General features: G+C 31.6%; 1 protein-coding gene across 1 annotated transcript; it reads left to right on the top strand.

Annotated features, from left to right (window-relative positions):
* The first annotated feature begins 5,787 nt into the window (after positions 1-5,787).
* Positions 5,788-15,598, top strand: LOC119609050 (probable serine/threonine-protein kinase drkD). Its single transcript, XM_037963725.1, has 3 exons — positions 5,788-7,192; positions 11,737-12,041; positions 15,131-15,598. The coding sequence occupies exons 1-3, from the start codon at positions 6,145-6,147 to the stop codon at positions 15,236-15,238; spliced, it is 1,461 nt and encodes a 486-aa protein (XP_037819653.1). The 5' UTR covers positions 5,788-6,144; the 3' UTR covers positions 15,239-15,598.
* Positions 15,599-18,463: the final 2,865 nt, after the last annotated feature.

Genomic DNA, 18,463 nt, shown 5'->3' on the forward strand with positions numbered 1-18,463 from the left:
TATTTTCTTTGACAGTTTTATTGCTAATAGCCTAAAGACATTTTGTGATTTGTTTTAATAATTTCCCTCTTATCATTTTAAATTTATGAGCTTCACTTTTGCATTTGTTTAAATATAAATTAAATTTTTTATAAGAAGTAATTGTATAAGAAAATTTTAGATAAAATATATATTTGAAAGAGGAAATTATTGGAAGAGTTATCTTGATATTATTTATTTGAATTTATTGTGTGAGTTTACTGCATATTACATACATTTTCATACATATTAAAATTTAAAAATATATAGAAATATTTACAGTATATTTCTGAGCAGAAATCAATTCAAGTCCCTCAGAATGTCCGTTATACTTTGTGTAATTTTCAATCAGGTTATTAATGTACATTGTAAGTATTTGACTATGAACTGGAATTGAGCCTAGACTTTGAACTATCTAATGATCTAGACTTTTTACTTGATTTAGAGATTTGAATTTCGATATTGAGTTAAACTTTGAATTATACTTTGGACTGAACATTAAACTAGACAATGAACTATCAGACTCTAAACTGGACTTTGAACAAGATTTTGAGCAGAATTTTGAACTAGATTTGAAACTAGACTTTGAACACCTTGAATTAGGCTCTGAACTTGACTTTGAACTATACTTTTACTATAAGACTCTAAACTGGACTTTGAACAAGATTTTGAGCTGGACCTTTAACTGAACTTTAAACTAGACTTTGAACACGTTGAACTAGGCTCTGAACTTGTCTTTGAACTATACTTTTAAATAGCCTTTAAACTGGATTTTAAACTAAACTTTGAGCTATAATTGAACCTAACTTTAAACTGGTTTTAGTTTTTGAAGTAGTCTTCCAAATAGCATTCCGAGGTCATTTGGTCCATTATGATATATTTTGAGAAGTGACCAAGAAAAGGTCACTTTTGTAGAACTAGGTCAAATAGAAGTTGTTAAATCGATCCTTATTCTACATTGTCTAAACAACTCATCCAATAACTGTTATTTGGGTAGTAACATTCTGAAAACCTCCAAGAATACAGAGTCCAGTAAGTATGTCTATTAGAAGCATTGACGAATTTCTTGAGTTGTTGTTTTTCTGAGGCCCATTCACAGCCAGCGGACTATTTCTCTACTTTTACAGTTTCATCCAAAGATCATCCGTTTTTCGAAGGACTAGTCCTGGCTGTTCATTGGTTGAAGTTCTTTCGGGATCCACGTAATGTTGACGCTTGCCGGTTGCCTATCATTCCGTAGACGATCTTTATGATCTGAGAATGAAACTTTATTTCGGGAAAGACTCTTCTTTCTCCCGGGAGGCTAGTAGCAATTGAGAATGCCTTTTTAATTCAGGGAATTTCTCGGTGCTGTTGCCACCTCAACAGGACCACGCAATGCGTCCTATGATGTGGTTGCACGGGCTTTAAAAAGTTGGAGAATGTGGGTGCATCGCCATCTCGCATTTAATGAACGATATCAATGATACAGCAGGTGCAATATTAGGGTTTGTTGGAACGCCTCTATATTGATCTGACTGGCAATTGTCTCCTCCTAGTCGGGGTATGCATTAGGATTGGTCTCATGCTGCCTGTCATTTTTCAAACTTTTCACTTGGCAAGAGACCATATAGTTGGAGTTTTCCACCATAGTCATTGTACATGCACCAGTACAGTCACGTACAAAAATTGCCACATAAAGTCAACTGAAGTCTCGAAGTCACTGGGAGGCAAGTAGTGGACTGTCTAAAGTTCGCCCATTCTATCTAAAACGACACCGTGGGATTAAACTGTAAACGTAGGTACTCACGTTAAGTACTCAGCTTTCTGCCTTTATGTCCTGGAGTCTGAGACAAGTAACCAAGATAATCGCAACAATTTTCGAGTGTACCGTAAACGTTTTTAAAATCAGTCATTTAATGTAGACTGTGATCGCGCCATCTCGGAGCAAAATATGCAGCCCAGCATTTTATTGTTGGTATTCTGATTTGGAGAGTCTTATCAAATCAGGCTGCGCATATTCCGACTGCAGCCTAAGATTCGATCTATTTCCTTTTTGTAAGATGGCGCTATGACCGATGCATTGCCACCAGACTATTCTGTGACATTGAACTTATAGGCAGACAAGCCAATCTTTGTATCTTACATTAAATGGTATTCAAGCTTATTTCTGGGTTGGGCATCTGCTAATAATTTTTAATATATTTTCAATTTTTTGATTGCAACAATTATATTGCAACAATATTACATATTTCATATTAAAATCGGTTTTGAACAACTCTTTTAAAAACGTATTTTTATTTTACTTGGCAACGAAAAATCATGTAGGCGTATGATTAATATATGTAAATTGCAACAAGTATACGATATTTGTTCAATAGTTGTTTTTGTCTTTTAAATCTCCAATCATTTTATTTTATTAATATTTGTAGCTGATACACACATGTTATATCATCCTCTTCCTCAATTTTAAAAGATTTATTGTGATACTACAAATTTGTTGACACTTCTTATTTTGTTTTTTTTTTACTTTTTCGTCTCTAGCCCGAAAACTTTACAAATTTATTTTAAAAATTACATAATTTGCTTAACAAGAATACCAACAAACTTGTGGCAAAAACTCAGTTTCTTAGGTAAAACCAAAAAAAGGGAAAATCTTTTATGTTTCTTTTTATTGTTTGTTGGCTTAAAGAGTTCATAACTCGTTTACACGAAAACGACATTTTGCTCCCTCCTTCAGTCAACAGGAGACTCAGGTGTTTCCGTTTAACACCGCTAGGATTTGTTTTCTTGTACAAAATATGGTTACAAGTTTCGCAGTTAATTATACCGTAATGCCACTAACCATTTTCTTTTTAAAAACGTCACTCACTAAACAAAATGTTTTTGCAACATGTGGTCTCTATGTAAGTTTTGTTTAGAAAAGTTTCAAAAGAGAGTTAAGAATTGGAATGGTGCGTTGTTGTGTGCGGTTTGAGTACTTAAGAAATTTTCTAATTTCGTAAATTTAAGTTTATTTTAGGTAACTGAAAATAAATTTGCATTATTTGGAATATTATGTTTCTAAAGTGATTATTAAAGAGATGTTTTGAAATTTATTCAAGAGTATTAGTAAAATTTTTACTTTAAAACTAAGTTTTGAAGTACATACTCTAAGGAAAATGAGAAAACATAAGAAAACTATAATATGTTATTAACTTAAAAGGTAAAAAAGAACCGAAGATGTCGGAGGGAAAATTCAGTTTTATTCCAACTTATTGAATAAAAACTAACTAACTAACTAACTAACTAACTAACTAACTAACTAACTAACTAACTAACTAACTAACTAACTACTAACTAACTAACTAACTAACTAACTAACTAACTAACTAACTAACTAACTAACTAACTACTAACTAACTAACTAACTAACTAACTAACTAACTAACTAACTAACTAACTAACTAACTACTAACTAACTAACTAACTAACTAACTAACTAACTAACTAACTAACTAACTAACTAACTAACTAACTAACTAACTAACTAACTAACTAACTAACTAACTAACTAACTAACTAACTAACTAACTAACTAACTAACTAACTAACTAACTAACTAACTAACTAACTAACTAACTAACTAACTAACTAACTAACTAACTAACTAACTAACTAACTAACTACTAACTAACTACTACTAACTAACTAACTAACTAACTAACTAACTAACTAACTAACTAACTAACTAACTAACTAACTAACTAACTACTAACTAACTAACTACTAACTAACTAACTAACTAACTAACTACTAACTAACTAACTAACTAACTACTAACTAACTAACTAACTAACTAACTAACTAACTAACTAACTAACTAACTAACTAACTAACTAACTAACTAACTAACTAACTAACTAACTAACTAACTAACTAACTAACTAACTAACTAACTACTAACTACTAACTAACTAACTAACTAACTAACTAACTAACTAACTAACTAACTAACTAACTAACTAACTAACTACTAACTAACTAACTACTAACTAACTAACTAACTAACTAACTAACTAACTAACTAACTAACTAACTAACTAACTAACTAACTAACTAACTAACTAACTACTAACTAACTAACTACTAACTAACTAACTAACTAACTAACTAACTAACTACTAACTAACTAACTAACTAACTACTAACTAACTAACTAACTAACTAACTAACTAACTAACTAACTAACTAACTAACTAACTAACTAACTAACTAACTAACTAACTAACTAACTAACTAACTAACTAACTAACTAACTAACTAACTAACTAACTAACTAACTAACTAACTAACTAACTAACTACTAACTAACTAACTAACTACTAACTAACTAACTAACTAACTAACTAACTAACTAACTAACTACTAACTAACTAACTACTAACTAACTAACTAACTAACTAACTAACTAACTACTAACTAACTAACTAACTAACTAACTAACTAACTAACTAACTAACTAAACTAACTAACTAACTAACTAACTAACTAACTACTAAGCTAACTAACTAACTAACTAACTAACTAACTAACTAACTAACTAACTAACTAACTAACTAACTAACTAACTAACTAACTAACTAACTAACTACTAACTAACTAACTAACTAACTACTACAACTACTAACTAACTAACTACTAACTAACTAACTAACTAACTAACTACTAACTAACTAACTAACTAACTAACTAACTAACTAACTAACTAACTAACTAACTACTAACTAACTAACTAACTACTAACTAACTAACTAACTAACTACTACTAACTAACTCACTAACTAACAACTAACTAACTAACTAACTAACTAACTAACTAACGAACTAACTAACTAACTAAACTAACTACTAACCTAACTAACTAACTAACTAACTAACTAACTACTAACTAACTAACTACTACTAACTAACTAACTAACTACTAACTACTAACTAACTACTGACTGACTAACTAACTAACTAACTGACCAACTACCTAAGTTAGTTAGTTAGCAAGAACGTACATTGAAAAGTAATGGTTTGAAATGCTAAAATATACTTCGACAATAACATTTTCATTATTTTAACTCGGGGATTACCTTGGAACCAAGTACTTACCACGTTCGCTTATAAATAGGCAGTTAAAAAAACTTCGAAACAATATGTCAAGGCTGAAAAGTAAGTACTTATATTATATATTATTGATAAGTTATTACTAGACTCATTCTGATTAATACAGACGTAGTAGTTATTGAAATGTAAGTTGTTAAGTAACTACTAGTCATTACCATGTTTTTGCAGGGTTGCTAAGAACGTCATTAATAGCGGCTTAATTGACTACAAATAGATTGGCTATTCAGCATCTTCCAAATCGGTTTTCCATCACTAAATTGATAAAATAGTGGGAATTAAGGTAAAATTCGACGTAAATATCTTATTGTAAAAAAGAAATATTTTATAAAAATAAATTAAATTCGATCTTCCATCGGTTTGTCCAACTACAATACTTCTTTACGTTTTGGTTTTTACAATTTCGTGTATACTTCGTTCATAATAAAATTACAATCTACTTGAACCTCTTACACTCTCATAAGCTACTAATTGAATTAAATATCAACAACAATCACAGCACTAGCATTATCAACAACATTAACAGCAGCAATAGTATCATCAACAAAAACATCACCCATCCAGTAGAAAAAAAACGAAATGAAAGATAATTTAAAGTATTATTGCATACAATTGATTAAACAACAATTGAAATATTTTAGTAGCCCAACAACGGTTGGCAAACACGGTGCGTTTTTTTTTTCTTTCCCAAATTTTTTTATTTTTTTACAAAAAAATTTTGAATTTTCATGCAACAACGGGAAAAAATGTTAAATAAATATTGAAGTTTACAAATAGAAAAAAATCTAAAATTCAGCACACACAACAGAATAAATACATATTGCAGCTTTTGTACTTACAACCCGTATCTAAACAGAAAAAAATTATGTAAATGAAAAAAATTAAATTGAACTAGTGAATAGAAATTGTAACGAGAAAAACATACATTGCTAAACAGTAGAGAAGAACGAAAATTTAAAAAAAAATCGTGGAAATAATCGAAAAATTAAAATCAAAATGGTGGAAAATCGAAAATTGTTTTATGCAATTAGTTTGATGTTATTGACTTGCTGTCAAATTATTACAATGTTGCCACATAATGTTGCAAGTAGTGAGAGTAGTAGTAGTATAGCAGCATCGACAACAATAACAACTAGTACTAGTAATAGCAATAATAGTGAAAACAATAATGCTGAAATGCAGCAGCATGATAATAACAACAATAGCAACAGAAACAACAATGACGATAGTGATTCCTTAATAATAGCGGCGGAAAGAAAACAAAAACAAAAAACAATAGTTTCGAGTGAGGATGTATGGGAGACCCAGGAGAATGATTCCAGACCAACAGACAATATTGATGATTTGATTTTTCTCGACAAACGACCAATTAACCAACATCATCAGCATGAAAAACAGCTGCAACATCATCATCCTCACCACCGCCACGAGTCGCAAGACCACCTACAGCAACCAACAAATGAACAAAACCATTTTGAATTTCATCACATAACCATGGAAAGTGGCAGCAGTAGCAGCAACAGTAATACCAACGGCCATAGCGACGAAGATACAGATTCATTAACAGATACAACATACTCATCCATGATTGTTGTCGATGATGATGATGAGGATATTGCAGATGATGGCATACCGCATGAAATTGAATTACAACCCGATATCAATGAAGAGGTCACTCCCCTTACAGTAACACCCCTAGATTTAAGTGATTTTCTATCATTAATACCCGCTACTAAAGTTAAAACAATTGTTAACCATTATTACCACAACGATCCGGAAGTTCAACGTGCCCATGCCTTTATGTCTAGTCGTGATTTTTTAATGCTCAAACATCATATAATTGCTGTACCGGAAATGTCAGCATTTTTACGTTATTTAAATAATAGTGGCTTAGATTTAGTCAAATTTGTCACAGCTTTAACAAATTTAACCTCATACGATGCCGCCGACAATGTCAAAACACAAAATTCAACAGCAGATCTCAGTGTAGAAATGGCGGCGTCAGTGGAGGAACAAACAACGACAATTATGGCGGAAACAAATGGTAAGTGAAAGTAACTTATAAATGTGTAATCATATTTTTATAATAAATTCATATTGTATAAGAATTAGGGATTATCATTATTGTAAGTTTTTAAAATAGTTCTAAATTATTTTCATAAAAATTAATTAATTAATTTGGGTTTTCGAAATTGAATCAAGATCTACTTTTAATTGAACTTTTCGAAACAACGATCCTCGGGAAAAACTTACTTGTAGTTTGGTTACAAGGTTTACAAGCCCTATTCAGTGGTTCAGTTGTATGGGGGCTAGGTGATATAATGAACCGGAGCTTCGTTCCTGGGATAATAGAATATCATATATCAAATTTCATTGAATTATCTTCAAAATTGCGACCTGTAGTTTGAATATAAAGTTTACATGGACGGACGGACGGACATAGCTAAATCCACTCAGAAAATGATTCTAAGTCGATTGGTATATTTTAAGGTGGATATAGGACCAATATTATTGTGCGTTACAAACATCAGCACAAACCCAATATGCAGGGTATAAAAACGTTTTTGAATTATACACGCCTGGTATCAAATTACCAAAAATAGGTTTTCAATAACATTCGTTGTCAAAGTACGTAGGGATAGTTGTCAAAAAAAAATACAAAAATATATATAACTAGCTATACCCAGTGTGCTTTGCTACCCTAAAAGCAATGTAAATAAAAAAACACTTTACGATTTTGAAGATTCTAACTATAATAGTTTTCCAGATAAACATTTTTTACATATTGGGGATGCTTCGCTAATTATTGCAAGTTCGCCAATTTTTCCAAACGTTAAAAAATTTTTAATAATATAATTGTTTCCCAGATATACGAAATTTTGTTTTTAATTCATATGAGAGATGCCTATTGAAAGTCAGCCCATTTTTCTCTAAATGTTCACATGAATGTCAAAGTTTTTCATATAAAATTTTTGTATTTAATTCATATGGGAGGTTCCAGTTTGCTAGTCCGCCAAATTTTTTACCAAAATGTTCACATTGATGTCAAAGTTTTTTTTGCCCTAATAGTTTCCCAGACATTTAATTCTATTTAATTCATATGGGCGGTTCCAACCCCCCTAATAAAAGTCCGCCCATTTTCCTCAAAATGTTCAAATAAATGTTAAATTTCTTCGTGCTATATATAAGATTTTAGGTTATTACCCAAATGTTTACATGGATATCAAAGTTGTTCTTGCAAAATTTAAGGATTTAAGCTCTAATAGTTTCTCAGATATACGAATTTATATATTTAATTCATATGGGGCGTTTAAAACCCCCCCCCCCTCCTCTGATGAAAGTCCACCCTTTTTCCCCAAAATATGCATATGAATATTAAAGTTCTTCGTGCAAAATTTTAACAACCTAGCTCTATTAGTTTCCCAGATAAACGAATTTGGGTATATTTTATTCATATCGGAGGAGCAATGTCCCCCCATTGGTAGTCCGCCAATTTATTACCCAAAATGTTTACATGGATGTTAAAGTTCTCCATGCTTAATTTGAAGATACTAACTCTAATAGTTTCCATATTTGAGTACTCTATCTGTTATATTTTCTCAGATACGGATAATTCATATGGATGGTGCAACGCCCACTATAGGCATTCAGCCCATTTTGTCCAAAAATATTCTTATGGATGTCAAAGTTGCCCATTACAAAATTAGTTCCTTCCAGACATACAGGAAAGCACTGTGAAAATTTCAGAAAAATCAGTCCAGCCGTTTAGCTGTCTATAAAGTCAAAACAAACATACAAACACACATTTTTATATAAATAGATGGGGTTGCCATGCCCCCTATTGCTAGTCCTCCAATTTTCCATCGAATAATCATATGGATGTCACAATTGTCCATACAAAATTTGAGGACTCTAGTTATACCATGTTCCGAGATATTCGACTTTTGTAGAAGTGGCACATTGCACCCCTCCCACTTGCAATTTCAAAATAAAAAGTAGCCTATAGTTCCTTCCAGATATAGGGGAACATACACTGAAAATTTCAAGAAGATCGCTTCAGTGGTTCAGTGTTGTACTTATAAGTACTCTGATAATCACTTACATATAATCAGATATGTAATAATATATCACTTCTGTGAGAAAACCATTGAATGAAAATCATAGCAAAAGCAGGGTAGCTACCTCTGTACAAAATTTCAATAAAAATACAGGTAAAACAAGTTAGAGTGCTATATTCGGTTATGCCGAATCTTAAATACCCTCCACCAGCAAGCTACTTTTTATTAAAACCCATTTAACTATCTAATCTTTAGATAACTTGGCCAAATGTTTGTTTCCGTATTGAGGGTATTAACATTTATGCATATGTCAAACTAATTTTAATTAGGTCCAGAAATATTTATATTAATAGGCCAATACGAAAACATTTTAACATAATGATTTATCTATACTCAGAACATACTCATTTTGAATTTTATCCGGATATAATCATTTAATTACGAATTAAGTGGTATTAAGTGATTTTCAGAAGTATACCTTATATAAGAACTAAGACAGCTTATGGACCGATCCGGAAAAAAAATTCTGTAGAATATATATATAAATACAAAATACACATTTATGTCGAATTTTATCCCGATAACTTTGATTTTCCTTACATGGGAGTTGTGACCAATTATCGACCGATGACTTTACAGAAATCAAGTGATTTTTTTTGAAGTGGACCTTATATAGAAGATATTACCATATATGGACCAATCCGGAAAAAATTGGGTAGAATAATTTGTAGCTCACAAAACATATTCAAATCGTACTTTATCCCGATAGCTTTATTATTCAAAGAAATATATGCGTTTAAGTGATTTTCGTAAGTGGACCCTCTATGGGAGCCTATTCGGAAAAAATTTCGTAGAGTGATTCATATAAAGACAAAACATATTTGTGTCGAATTTTATCAAGATAACTTTATTTGACAGTGAAATATGTGCGTTTAAGTGATTTTTGGAAGTGGGACTTATATGGGAGCTATGACCAATAATGGACCGATTCAGGAAAAAGGTGGTAGAATGATTTATATGTACACAAAACATATTTATGTCGAATTTTATCCTTATAGCTTTAGAATTTAATGAAATATATGCGTTTAAGTGATTTTCGGAAGTGGACCTTATATGGGAGCTATGATCAATTATGGACCTATGCGGAAAAAATATAGTAGAGTTATTCATATCTAGACAAAATATATTTATGTCGAATTTTATTACGATAACTTTATTTGATAATGAAATATGTGTTTTTAAGTGATTTTCGGAAGTGGGCCTTATATGGGAGCTATGACCAAAAATGGACCGATCCGTAAAAAATTTAGTACAATGATTTGTATGTATACAAAGCATATTTGTGTCGAATTTTATACCGATAGCTTTTTAATTCAATGAAATATATGCGTTTAAGTGATTTTCGGAAGTGGACCTTATGTGGGAGCTATAACCAATTATGGGCCTATCCGGAAAAAATTTTGTAGGGTGATTTATATTTATACTAAACATATTTGTGTCGAATTTTATCAAAATACCTTTATTTCACAATGAAATATGTGTTTTTAAGTGATTTTCGGAAGTGGGCCTTATATGGAGCTATGACCAATAATGGACCGATCCGTAAAAAATTTAGTAGAATGATTGGTATATATACGAAACATATTCAACTCGAATTTTATCAGAATAGCTTTATTCATCAATGAAATATGTGCGTTTAGGTGATTTTCGGAAGTGGACCTTATATGGGAGCTATAACCAATTGTGGACCGATTGAGATCTACGTTGATAGTATGATTTCTGTTCATATTATATTTGCATGTACAAAATTAGGTTGATTTCCTTTGCTTAGTTTTAACTTGAGCGTGTTTTACACAGACATACAGACGGACATAACTAAATCGACTCAAAATTTCATAAGGACCCAAAATATATATACTTTGTTGGGTCTTAGAAGAATATTTCTTAGTGTTACACACGGAACGATAAACTTATATATACCCTCTATCACCACTGATGGTGGTGGAGTGTATAAAAATTAATAAAATTTGTATAGCTTAAACAAAGGTACTGGAGTATTGTTTATTTGTTTTCGATATTCATTCGAGTGATTTTGTAACCTAAACCACATTTGTTCGTTAAAATTAAGAGTTATATACTTAAAAATCGGCGGTAGACTACCTCAATCAAAGTTCATCATATCCACCCTATGTCTGAATGTTTCTCAGTGATTAAACTAAGAATGTATTGCGTCGCATATGACTCAACAAGAACTGACTGAAGTTGGCTCTTGACAAAGTTTGTTATATCATCAGTCGGATGTCCAATGACATGATGTCCATGGAAATTTTAATATAGAAAAGTATTGGCATATTTGACAATGTTAAAGAAAACCGAAAAATTACCTATTTCTAAACTAGATACCTTCCTGTAGGGTGAATAAAACTAACGAATCCAATACAAAGCAACACTAACAATTATTTAAATAAAACATTATAGTTTTTACAAAACTTTCTTCTTTTTTTTTTTCTTTCTCAAAAACCCATTGCAGACATAGAATATGCACAAAAACAAAACAATAAAATAACACCGACGATATCAAATATTGAAATCCAAATTACAACAAACCCTCTAAAAACAACAACAGCCACAACAACAATGGAAGATATAGAAACAACAACAGTAAAAGAACAACTAAATGGTTTACATGGATTAGTTGATAGTGTTTTAGACGTATTGCCACAGGATCAAATACTTGCAACGTTCTTTGATAAACTCGAAGCCAATGAACAATTTTCAAAACTAGTCGATAATATTGGCAGTCCAGAATTTGCTAAAATACTAAACAACATGCAGGTGAGTGAATTCAATAACACGTTTCATCTTTATTTTATTTCTTTGTTTTTCTACCCCAAACACCAAAGCCCACAATTTCTATAGACCAGCAAACAAATAACAGGCGTTTTTAACAAAAAAAAAGTGAAATAAAAAAGTTTTATATTTAAACCTTTTTATTTTTTTTTTTGGTTTTTCCTAAATAAAATATCAATAGATTTCTATAGAAAATAAAAACATACAAAGTGTTCAAAAAAATTAAATTTCACCAGAGAATCAGAAAAAAAACTGTGCAGAAAACAAACTTTTTGTTCAAAGGCAATATAGTAAAATTCGATTGTACGTGCTCTGTTATACAAAAGGCTTTTAAATATAAAACTTTTTCCTAAAGGTTTTATTTTGAACATTTTCATAAACTGCCATTGGGCAGAGGGGAGTATTGAAATTTGAAATTATGTACGGGTATGTCTAACCTGTACACTTTTGATGAAAACAAAAACCTAACCTTTTGCTTGCCATTTGTTAATATTATACTTTGTTTTTCTTTTTGGAAAAAAACTCACTTTTAAAATAAAAAAAGCAAAATAACTTATATTAAATTATAAACACAAATAGTAACAGCCCTTTATGTAAAGGTAATAATTTGTGTCAAAAACGTGATTGAAATTTTTATGCGTAATATTCAAGACCCTTCTTTAACTAATGTGATTTTAAGATTTTTTTGTTACAATTTTAAAAATTATACATTACTGAAACGCATTATTATTTAGGTGGATATATTTCAAAATGTTCCAAACTAAATAACATATTTCTAATGGGACTGACCATTGGCGGAGGAGTAAATAAAAAAGGCAAACATTTTACTATGTAATTTTTTCAAAAAAGCTATAATTTTCTCAGGCTCATTTTCAAACCGTTCGGAATTTTGATTTACTCTCTGAATCAAAGTTGTAGCTCTTGTCATAACAGAACAGAAGAAAAATTGTGAACATATAACATCAAAGACACTTCATCTTCTCTTTTTCATATCAAGTGGAAAATTTTACATTGTAAATTTGCACTGCTTTTATTAACGACACCTGTACGTATACATGTTAATTATTTATTGATTTTACAAATATAAAGTATACGCCTCATACAGAGAAAAACTCAAAATATTAAATTAACAATTAAAAGATCAATTTTTTTGTGATTTTGATTATAAAGATGAAGTTTTCTGATGTAATATGTTCACAACTTTTGTTCTTTATGACTACAGCTACAACTTTGCCTTAGGAGTAAATCAAAATTCAGAATAGTTTGAAGATAAGAGCCTGAGAAAATGATCGCTTTTTTGCTAATCTTTGGGCACTCCTAAAAAAGGTCTTTTTTACTTTGGTCGTTTATCACTTATCACAGAACATAGATCATTCCAGGGACCAGCACATAGATTAGTCATTAGAAGAGTTTACGAACTAATTAATAGACTAGACAAAACACTAGTTAACAGAAGAATGAACAGACTAATTGATAGACTAGTCAGCAGACTAGCTAATGTACTAGTCAACAGACCAATCAAAAGCCTAGTCAATTGACTACTCTACAGATCAGGCAAGCCAATAGCCTATTCAGCAGACTAGTCAGCAGAAGAGTCAATAGACTAGCCAGCAGACTAGTCACTAGACTAGACAGCAGACTAGTCAATAGACTAGACAGCTGACTAGTCAGCAAAAGGCTATAAAATAGAATAACAGACAAGCCAATAGACTAGTTAACTGACTAGTAACTATACTAATCAATAGACTAGTCAACAAATAAATTAGACTATTCAATAAATTAGTCAACAGACTAGTCGATAGATTAGTCTATAGACTAGTCAGTAAACTAGTCAATAGAAAAGTTAATAGAACAATCAGTAGACTAGTCAATAGACCAGTGAACGGACTGGTCAATAGAAATGTTAATAGTCTTGTCAATATACTAGTCAAGAGAATAGTTAATATACTAGTTATTTGTCCAGTGAATAGACTATTCAATAGACTAGTCAACAGACTTGTCAATTGTCTAGTCAATAGACTATTTTATGGATCATTCAACAATCTATTCGATAGAGTATTCAAGAGATTTGTCAATAGACTAATAGACTGCCCTATAGGCTTGGCTACTGACTTGCCTATATACTACTCTACAGACCAGTCAATAGACTACTCTACAGACCAGTCAAAAGACTAGTCAACAGACTAGTCAGCAGACTAGTAAATAGACTAGCCAGCAGACTTGTCAATCGACTAGTCAGCAGAATAGTCAATAAACTAACCAGCAGGTTAGAAAATAGAATAATAATAGTCAATAGATTAGTCAACAATTTAGTCAATAGACTAGTGTATATAATAGTTGAAATACTTTTCAACAAACCAATCAAGTCAAGTCAAAAGACTAAGCAATAGACTACTCTACAGACTAGTCCACACTACTACTTGATAGTTAACAGACAAGTCAATAGACTAGTTAACAGAGTAGTAAATATACAAGTCAATAGACTAGTCAACAGACTGAATAGACTAGTCAGCAGACTAGTCAATAGACCAGTTAATAGATTAGTCAACTGACTGGTCAATAGACAAGTTAATAGCCTAGTCTACTGACTTGCCTATAGTATAGACGATAGACTATTCTATCAACAGATTAATCAATATAATAGTCAACAGACTAGTCAATGGGCTAGTCAATAGACAAGTTAATAGTCATATCAAACTAGTCAGTATATAAGTCCACTGACTATTCCAAAGGCTAGTAAACAGACTAGTCCATAAGCTTGTCCATAGAAAAGTCCATAGACCCGTTCATAGTCAAGTCAATACACGAGTATGTACATTGACCAGTCCACAGACTCTTTAATAGACAAATCAGATGACAAGTGCATAGACTAGTCCATTGAAAATTCCACTGAGAAAATTCCACTGGACTGCGATATACATACATATCTTCTATATCATTTGCCTCAAATTAATGTCATGATCTTAATTACAATTATTTGTTTGAAAATATTTAAAACATATTAAACTTACATTAAAAACCCCTCAAAAAAGTTCAAATTAAAACTGTTTATACATTTCTTCTCTCAATTTCAGAATTCAATGCCTTTAAGAAATCTAATATTTACACTGCATAATAATGGCATCTATGTTATACGAATTGTTGACTCGTTAAAATCGTATTTTTTCCTTGGAGGATTTTAAAACGACAAATAAACGCCAGCCAGTAAAAAACTTTTAATAATAATAAGGAAAAAAAAAAAAAAAAAAACGGAAAATATGAACAACATAAAAACATTAAAATCAACAAAGGAATAAAAGCCATAAGAAAGAAAAAAAGGAGTTTGAAAAACCAAGGAGCACTAAAAATATATATTTATTATAAATATATCGTAAAATAATTCAAGTCAATAAAAGGTCAAATGTAAAGCAGTGACTATAAATGAATCTTAGAATACAATCTCATATACACACAAACACATACATATATATTACATTCATAAAAACTCATAAACATGCACTAATACAATAACAACAATAATAAAAATAAACACATTGAAAACTTCATTCATATATTATGTATGAACAGTTTATTTATTTATTTTTTTTTTTATAACTGATATAAAAAAGTTTTAAACCCAGCGAGCAGATTTGTTAGTAAGTAAATTATAACTTTGAATTGGTTAAATATGTACTGGATAATTCATTAAATAATTCATAATTCTCTTCCCTATAGAGGACGTTGTTATATTGTTTTACATTCGAAGCAACAGCTTCTGACATTGCTTAACCATATCTCATAGTATCCCGAATCGTATGGCAAAATCTTGCATCGGCGCGCCAATTGTGTCCCATAGAAGCAGAATAAATATTTCAGACTAATCGGCAGAAAAGGCAATACTATCGACAAGTTATAGTCAATACAGTAGTAATGGATAGTTGGATACAACTAATGGATAGTTGGATACAACTTTCTCCTAAAAATCTGAAACATATGAAACCAATTTATAAGGCTTCTAACCAATATCTTGTATCCGTTATTAGATCAGAAATTGAACTTACGATCAGTTGTGGAAGATAAAACTAGATCTTAACTTATACCTAAGCTCAGTTTTTATTCATCTAGTAGATTCGTTCTGTCATCAGCAACTGACACGAAAAAAAAAAAATTTACCGATCGCGTCAAAATCAAAAGAAAACTGAGTGATACCAATCCAGAGAGTTTACCGATCACATCATTAATATTTTTTCAGCTCTCTTAAACGTTCACGAAGCTGGTATGATGGTCCGCGAGGCCATCCGCTCATAGCTGATTGTGTAGATCGACCAAGTTTCTACAGAGTGCCACGACTTTAAAAATAACGTCTTCAATGATTTTGTAGCACAAAACTGACAGAAAATTAGGGAAATCACTTACTCATAAATGTTTGTATAGATCACTTCAAGAACACCACATTTTAAAAATGTCTCAATACCTAATCCAAATGGGAGTACACAGGGATTATCACAGGTAATTTGTCGATTGCGTCTTCAATTATTTCCACGATCTCACCTTCTCATAACAGTTTGTAAAGGTCGGCCAAAATGAGTGCAGTGTGACACTGCACGGCTCCAGATAATTCACTAATCTTCCAGTATAAAGTGAGAGGAAGTTAAGGAGATCACTTACTATTTGTCTAGATCGATTAATTATAGATTAACCATTCCTCAGGAAATGAAACGATCGCGACTGAACTGAAGCAAAATGCTGAAAAAGGAAGTTCAGTTAATCTTTTAGTACCCTTAAACTTACACGAAGCATAGATCATGATCCATGATATCACCTACCCATAACTGTTTGTAAAGGTCAGTCAAAACGTATGGAGCAGGTCTTGGATCCAGACATTTCGCTGATCTTCCAGCCAAAAGTTGGAAGAAAGTTAAGGAGGATGACTTGCTCATAACTATTTGATATTATAAAATTGGAATAGCATTACTAGATCAAGCGAAAGGGAGATCAAGTTCAGTTAATAACTTATAGCTTTGTTTATCAACGATCACGTCTTCATTAATCTTCTAGTACTCTTAAACTTACACGAAGCATAGATCATGTTCCACGATGTCACCTACTCATAACTGTTTGTAAAGGTCGGTCTAAGTTGATGAAGCAGGACACCGCTCCAGACAATGGGCTGATCTTCCAGCCAAAAGTTGAAAGAAAGTTGAGGAGGGTCACTTACTCATAACTATTTCTTATTAATGATTCGGATTAGCATTACTAGATTAACCGAAAGAAAGATCGTGGCTGGAAGAGGAAGTTCAGTATATCACATACTCATACATATCAGTTTATCTACGATCGTGTCTTCAATAATTCTTTAGTTCCCTTAAACGTACAGCAAGTCAAAACAATGTTCCTCGGTAGCACCTACTTATAAGTGTGTGTTTATGATGGGCCATAACAAATAAGAGATTGAAACGACTACAGAGAATTTACCGATCGAACATTCGTTGATCTTCAAACATCCAATAAGATTAGAATAAGTTGTAAAACTGAAAGTATCAGTTAAACGCTTCAATCACTCTACTTGATTATCTCTAGTATGGACAAACTTTCCAACAGAAACGGATAGATTTACCGGCTGGATTCTGCCAACTTTTCCGAGATCTTTAATACAGCCTAGATGGCTTAGGAACTGGACTAACAGCTGAAACTTGTGAACAGGTGTTATCAATATGAGATCTATAGTTTGATCTGTTTTTTAGTCAACGAAATATGATGGCATGTGCTCAAGTGTAACGGTTTCCTTCACCTTTCTATTTATCATTTAAAAGAGTCAAAGCAAAATAACGTAGTGATCGTAATTTTCATAATTTCAATGCCTAGGACTCCCCACAGTATAAATCCCTAACAAAAGTCTTTTCGGTTCTTAATATTTTTTTTTTTTTTTTTTTTTTTCATTTTACTTATTATTTATTGAATCTTTCTTACATAGAAATTTACAATAAGTATTGAAATCTTAACCTAAACTATAACTAACGTCGTTATTGCCACTGCAATTTCAACAAAAGTTCTCGATAATTTGATTATCTGGCAAAATCCAATGTTTCCGTTCTTCTCAGTCGTCTATGACCCTCAAATGACAGCAACTCCCTGGCAAGGGGATTTGGGTGATCCATTAGTTTCGACAGGTAGGTTAAACAAGAGAGTTTGATCTCCTCGCGTATTATGGGGACATTGAGATCCCTATGAATATTACTATTGCGAATGTACCACGGGGCACCTGTTATTGACCTTAACAGTGCTGACTGCTTTCTTTGTAATTTTTCAACATTAGATGAGGAGGCTGTTCCCCACAGTTGAATGCCGTATAGCCATATCGGTTTTATAACTGTTTTGTACAAAAGCACTTTGTACTCCAAGTCTAGAGCAGACCGTGGTCCAATTAG

Source organism: Lucilia sericata, unplaced genomic scaffold, assembly GCF_015586225.1.
Source record: "Lucilia sericata isolate MDLA Ls3-8-SP2 unplaced genomic scaffold, ASM1558622v1 Contig000922F_arrow, whole genome shotgun sequence".
In the NCBI taxonomy this organism is placed as follows: domain Eukaryota; kingdom Metazoa; phylum Arthropoda; class Insecta; order Diptera; family Calliphoridae; genus Lucilia; species Lucilia sericata.

Coding starts and splice junctions, on each gene's coding strand:
- LOC119609050 (XM_037963725.1), top strand. CDS start 6,145: ATGGTGGAAAATCGAAAATTGTTTTATGCAATTAGTTTGATGTTATTG. Junction 7,193..11,736: donor AATTATGGCGGAAACAAATG/GTAAGTGAAAGT, acceptor AACCCATTGCAG/ACATAGAATATGCACAAAAA. Junction 12,042..15,130: donor AAATACTAAACAACATGCAG/GTGAGTGAATTC, acceptor TCTCAATTTCAG/AATTCAATGCCTTTAAGAAA.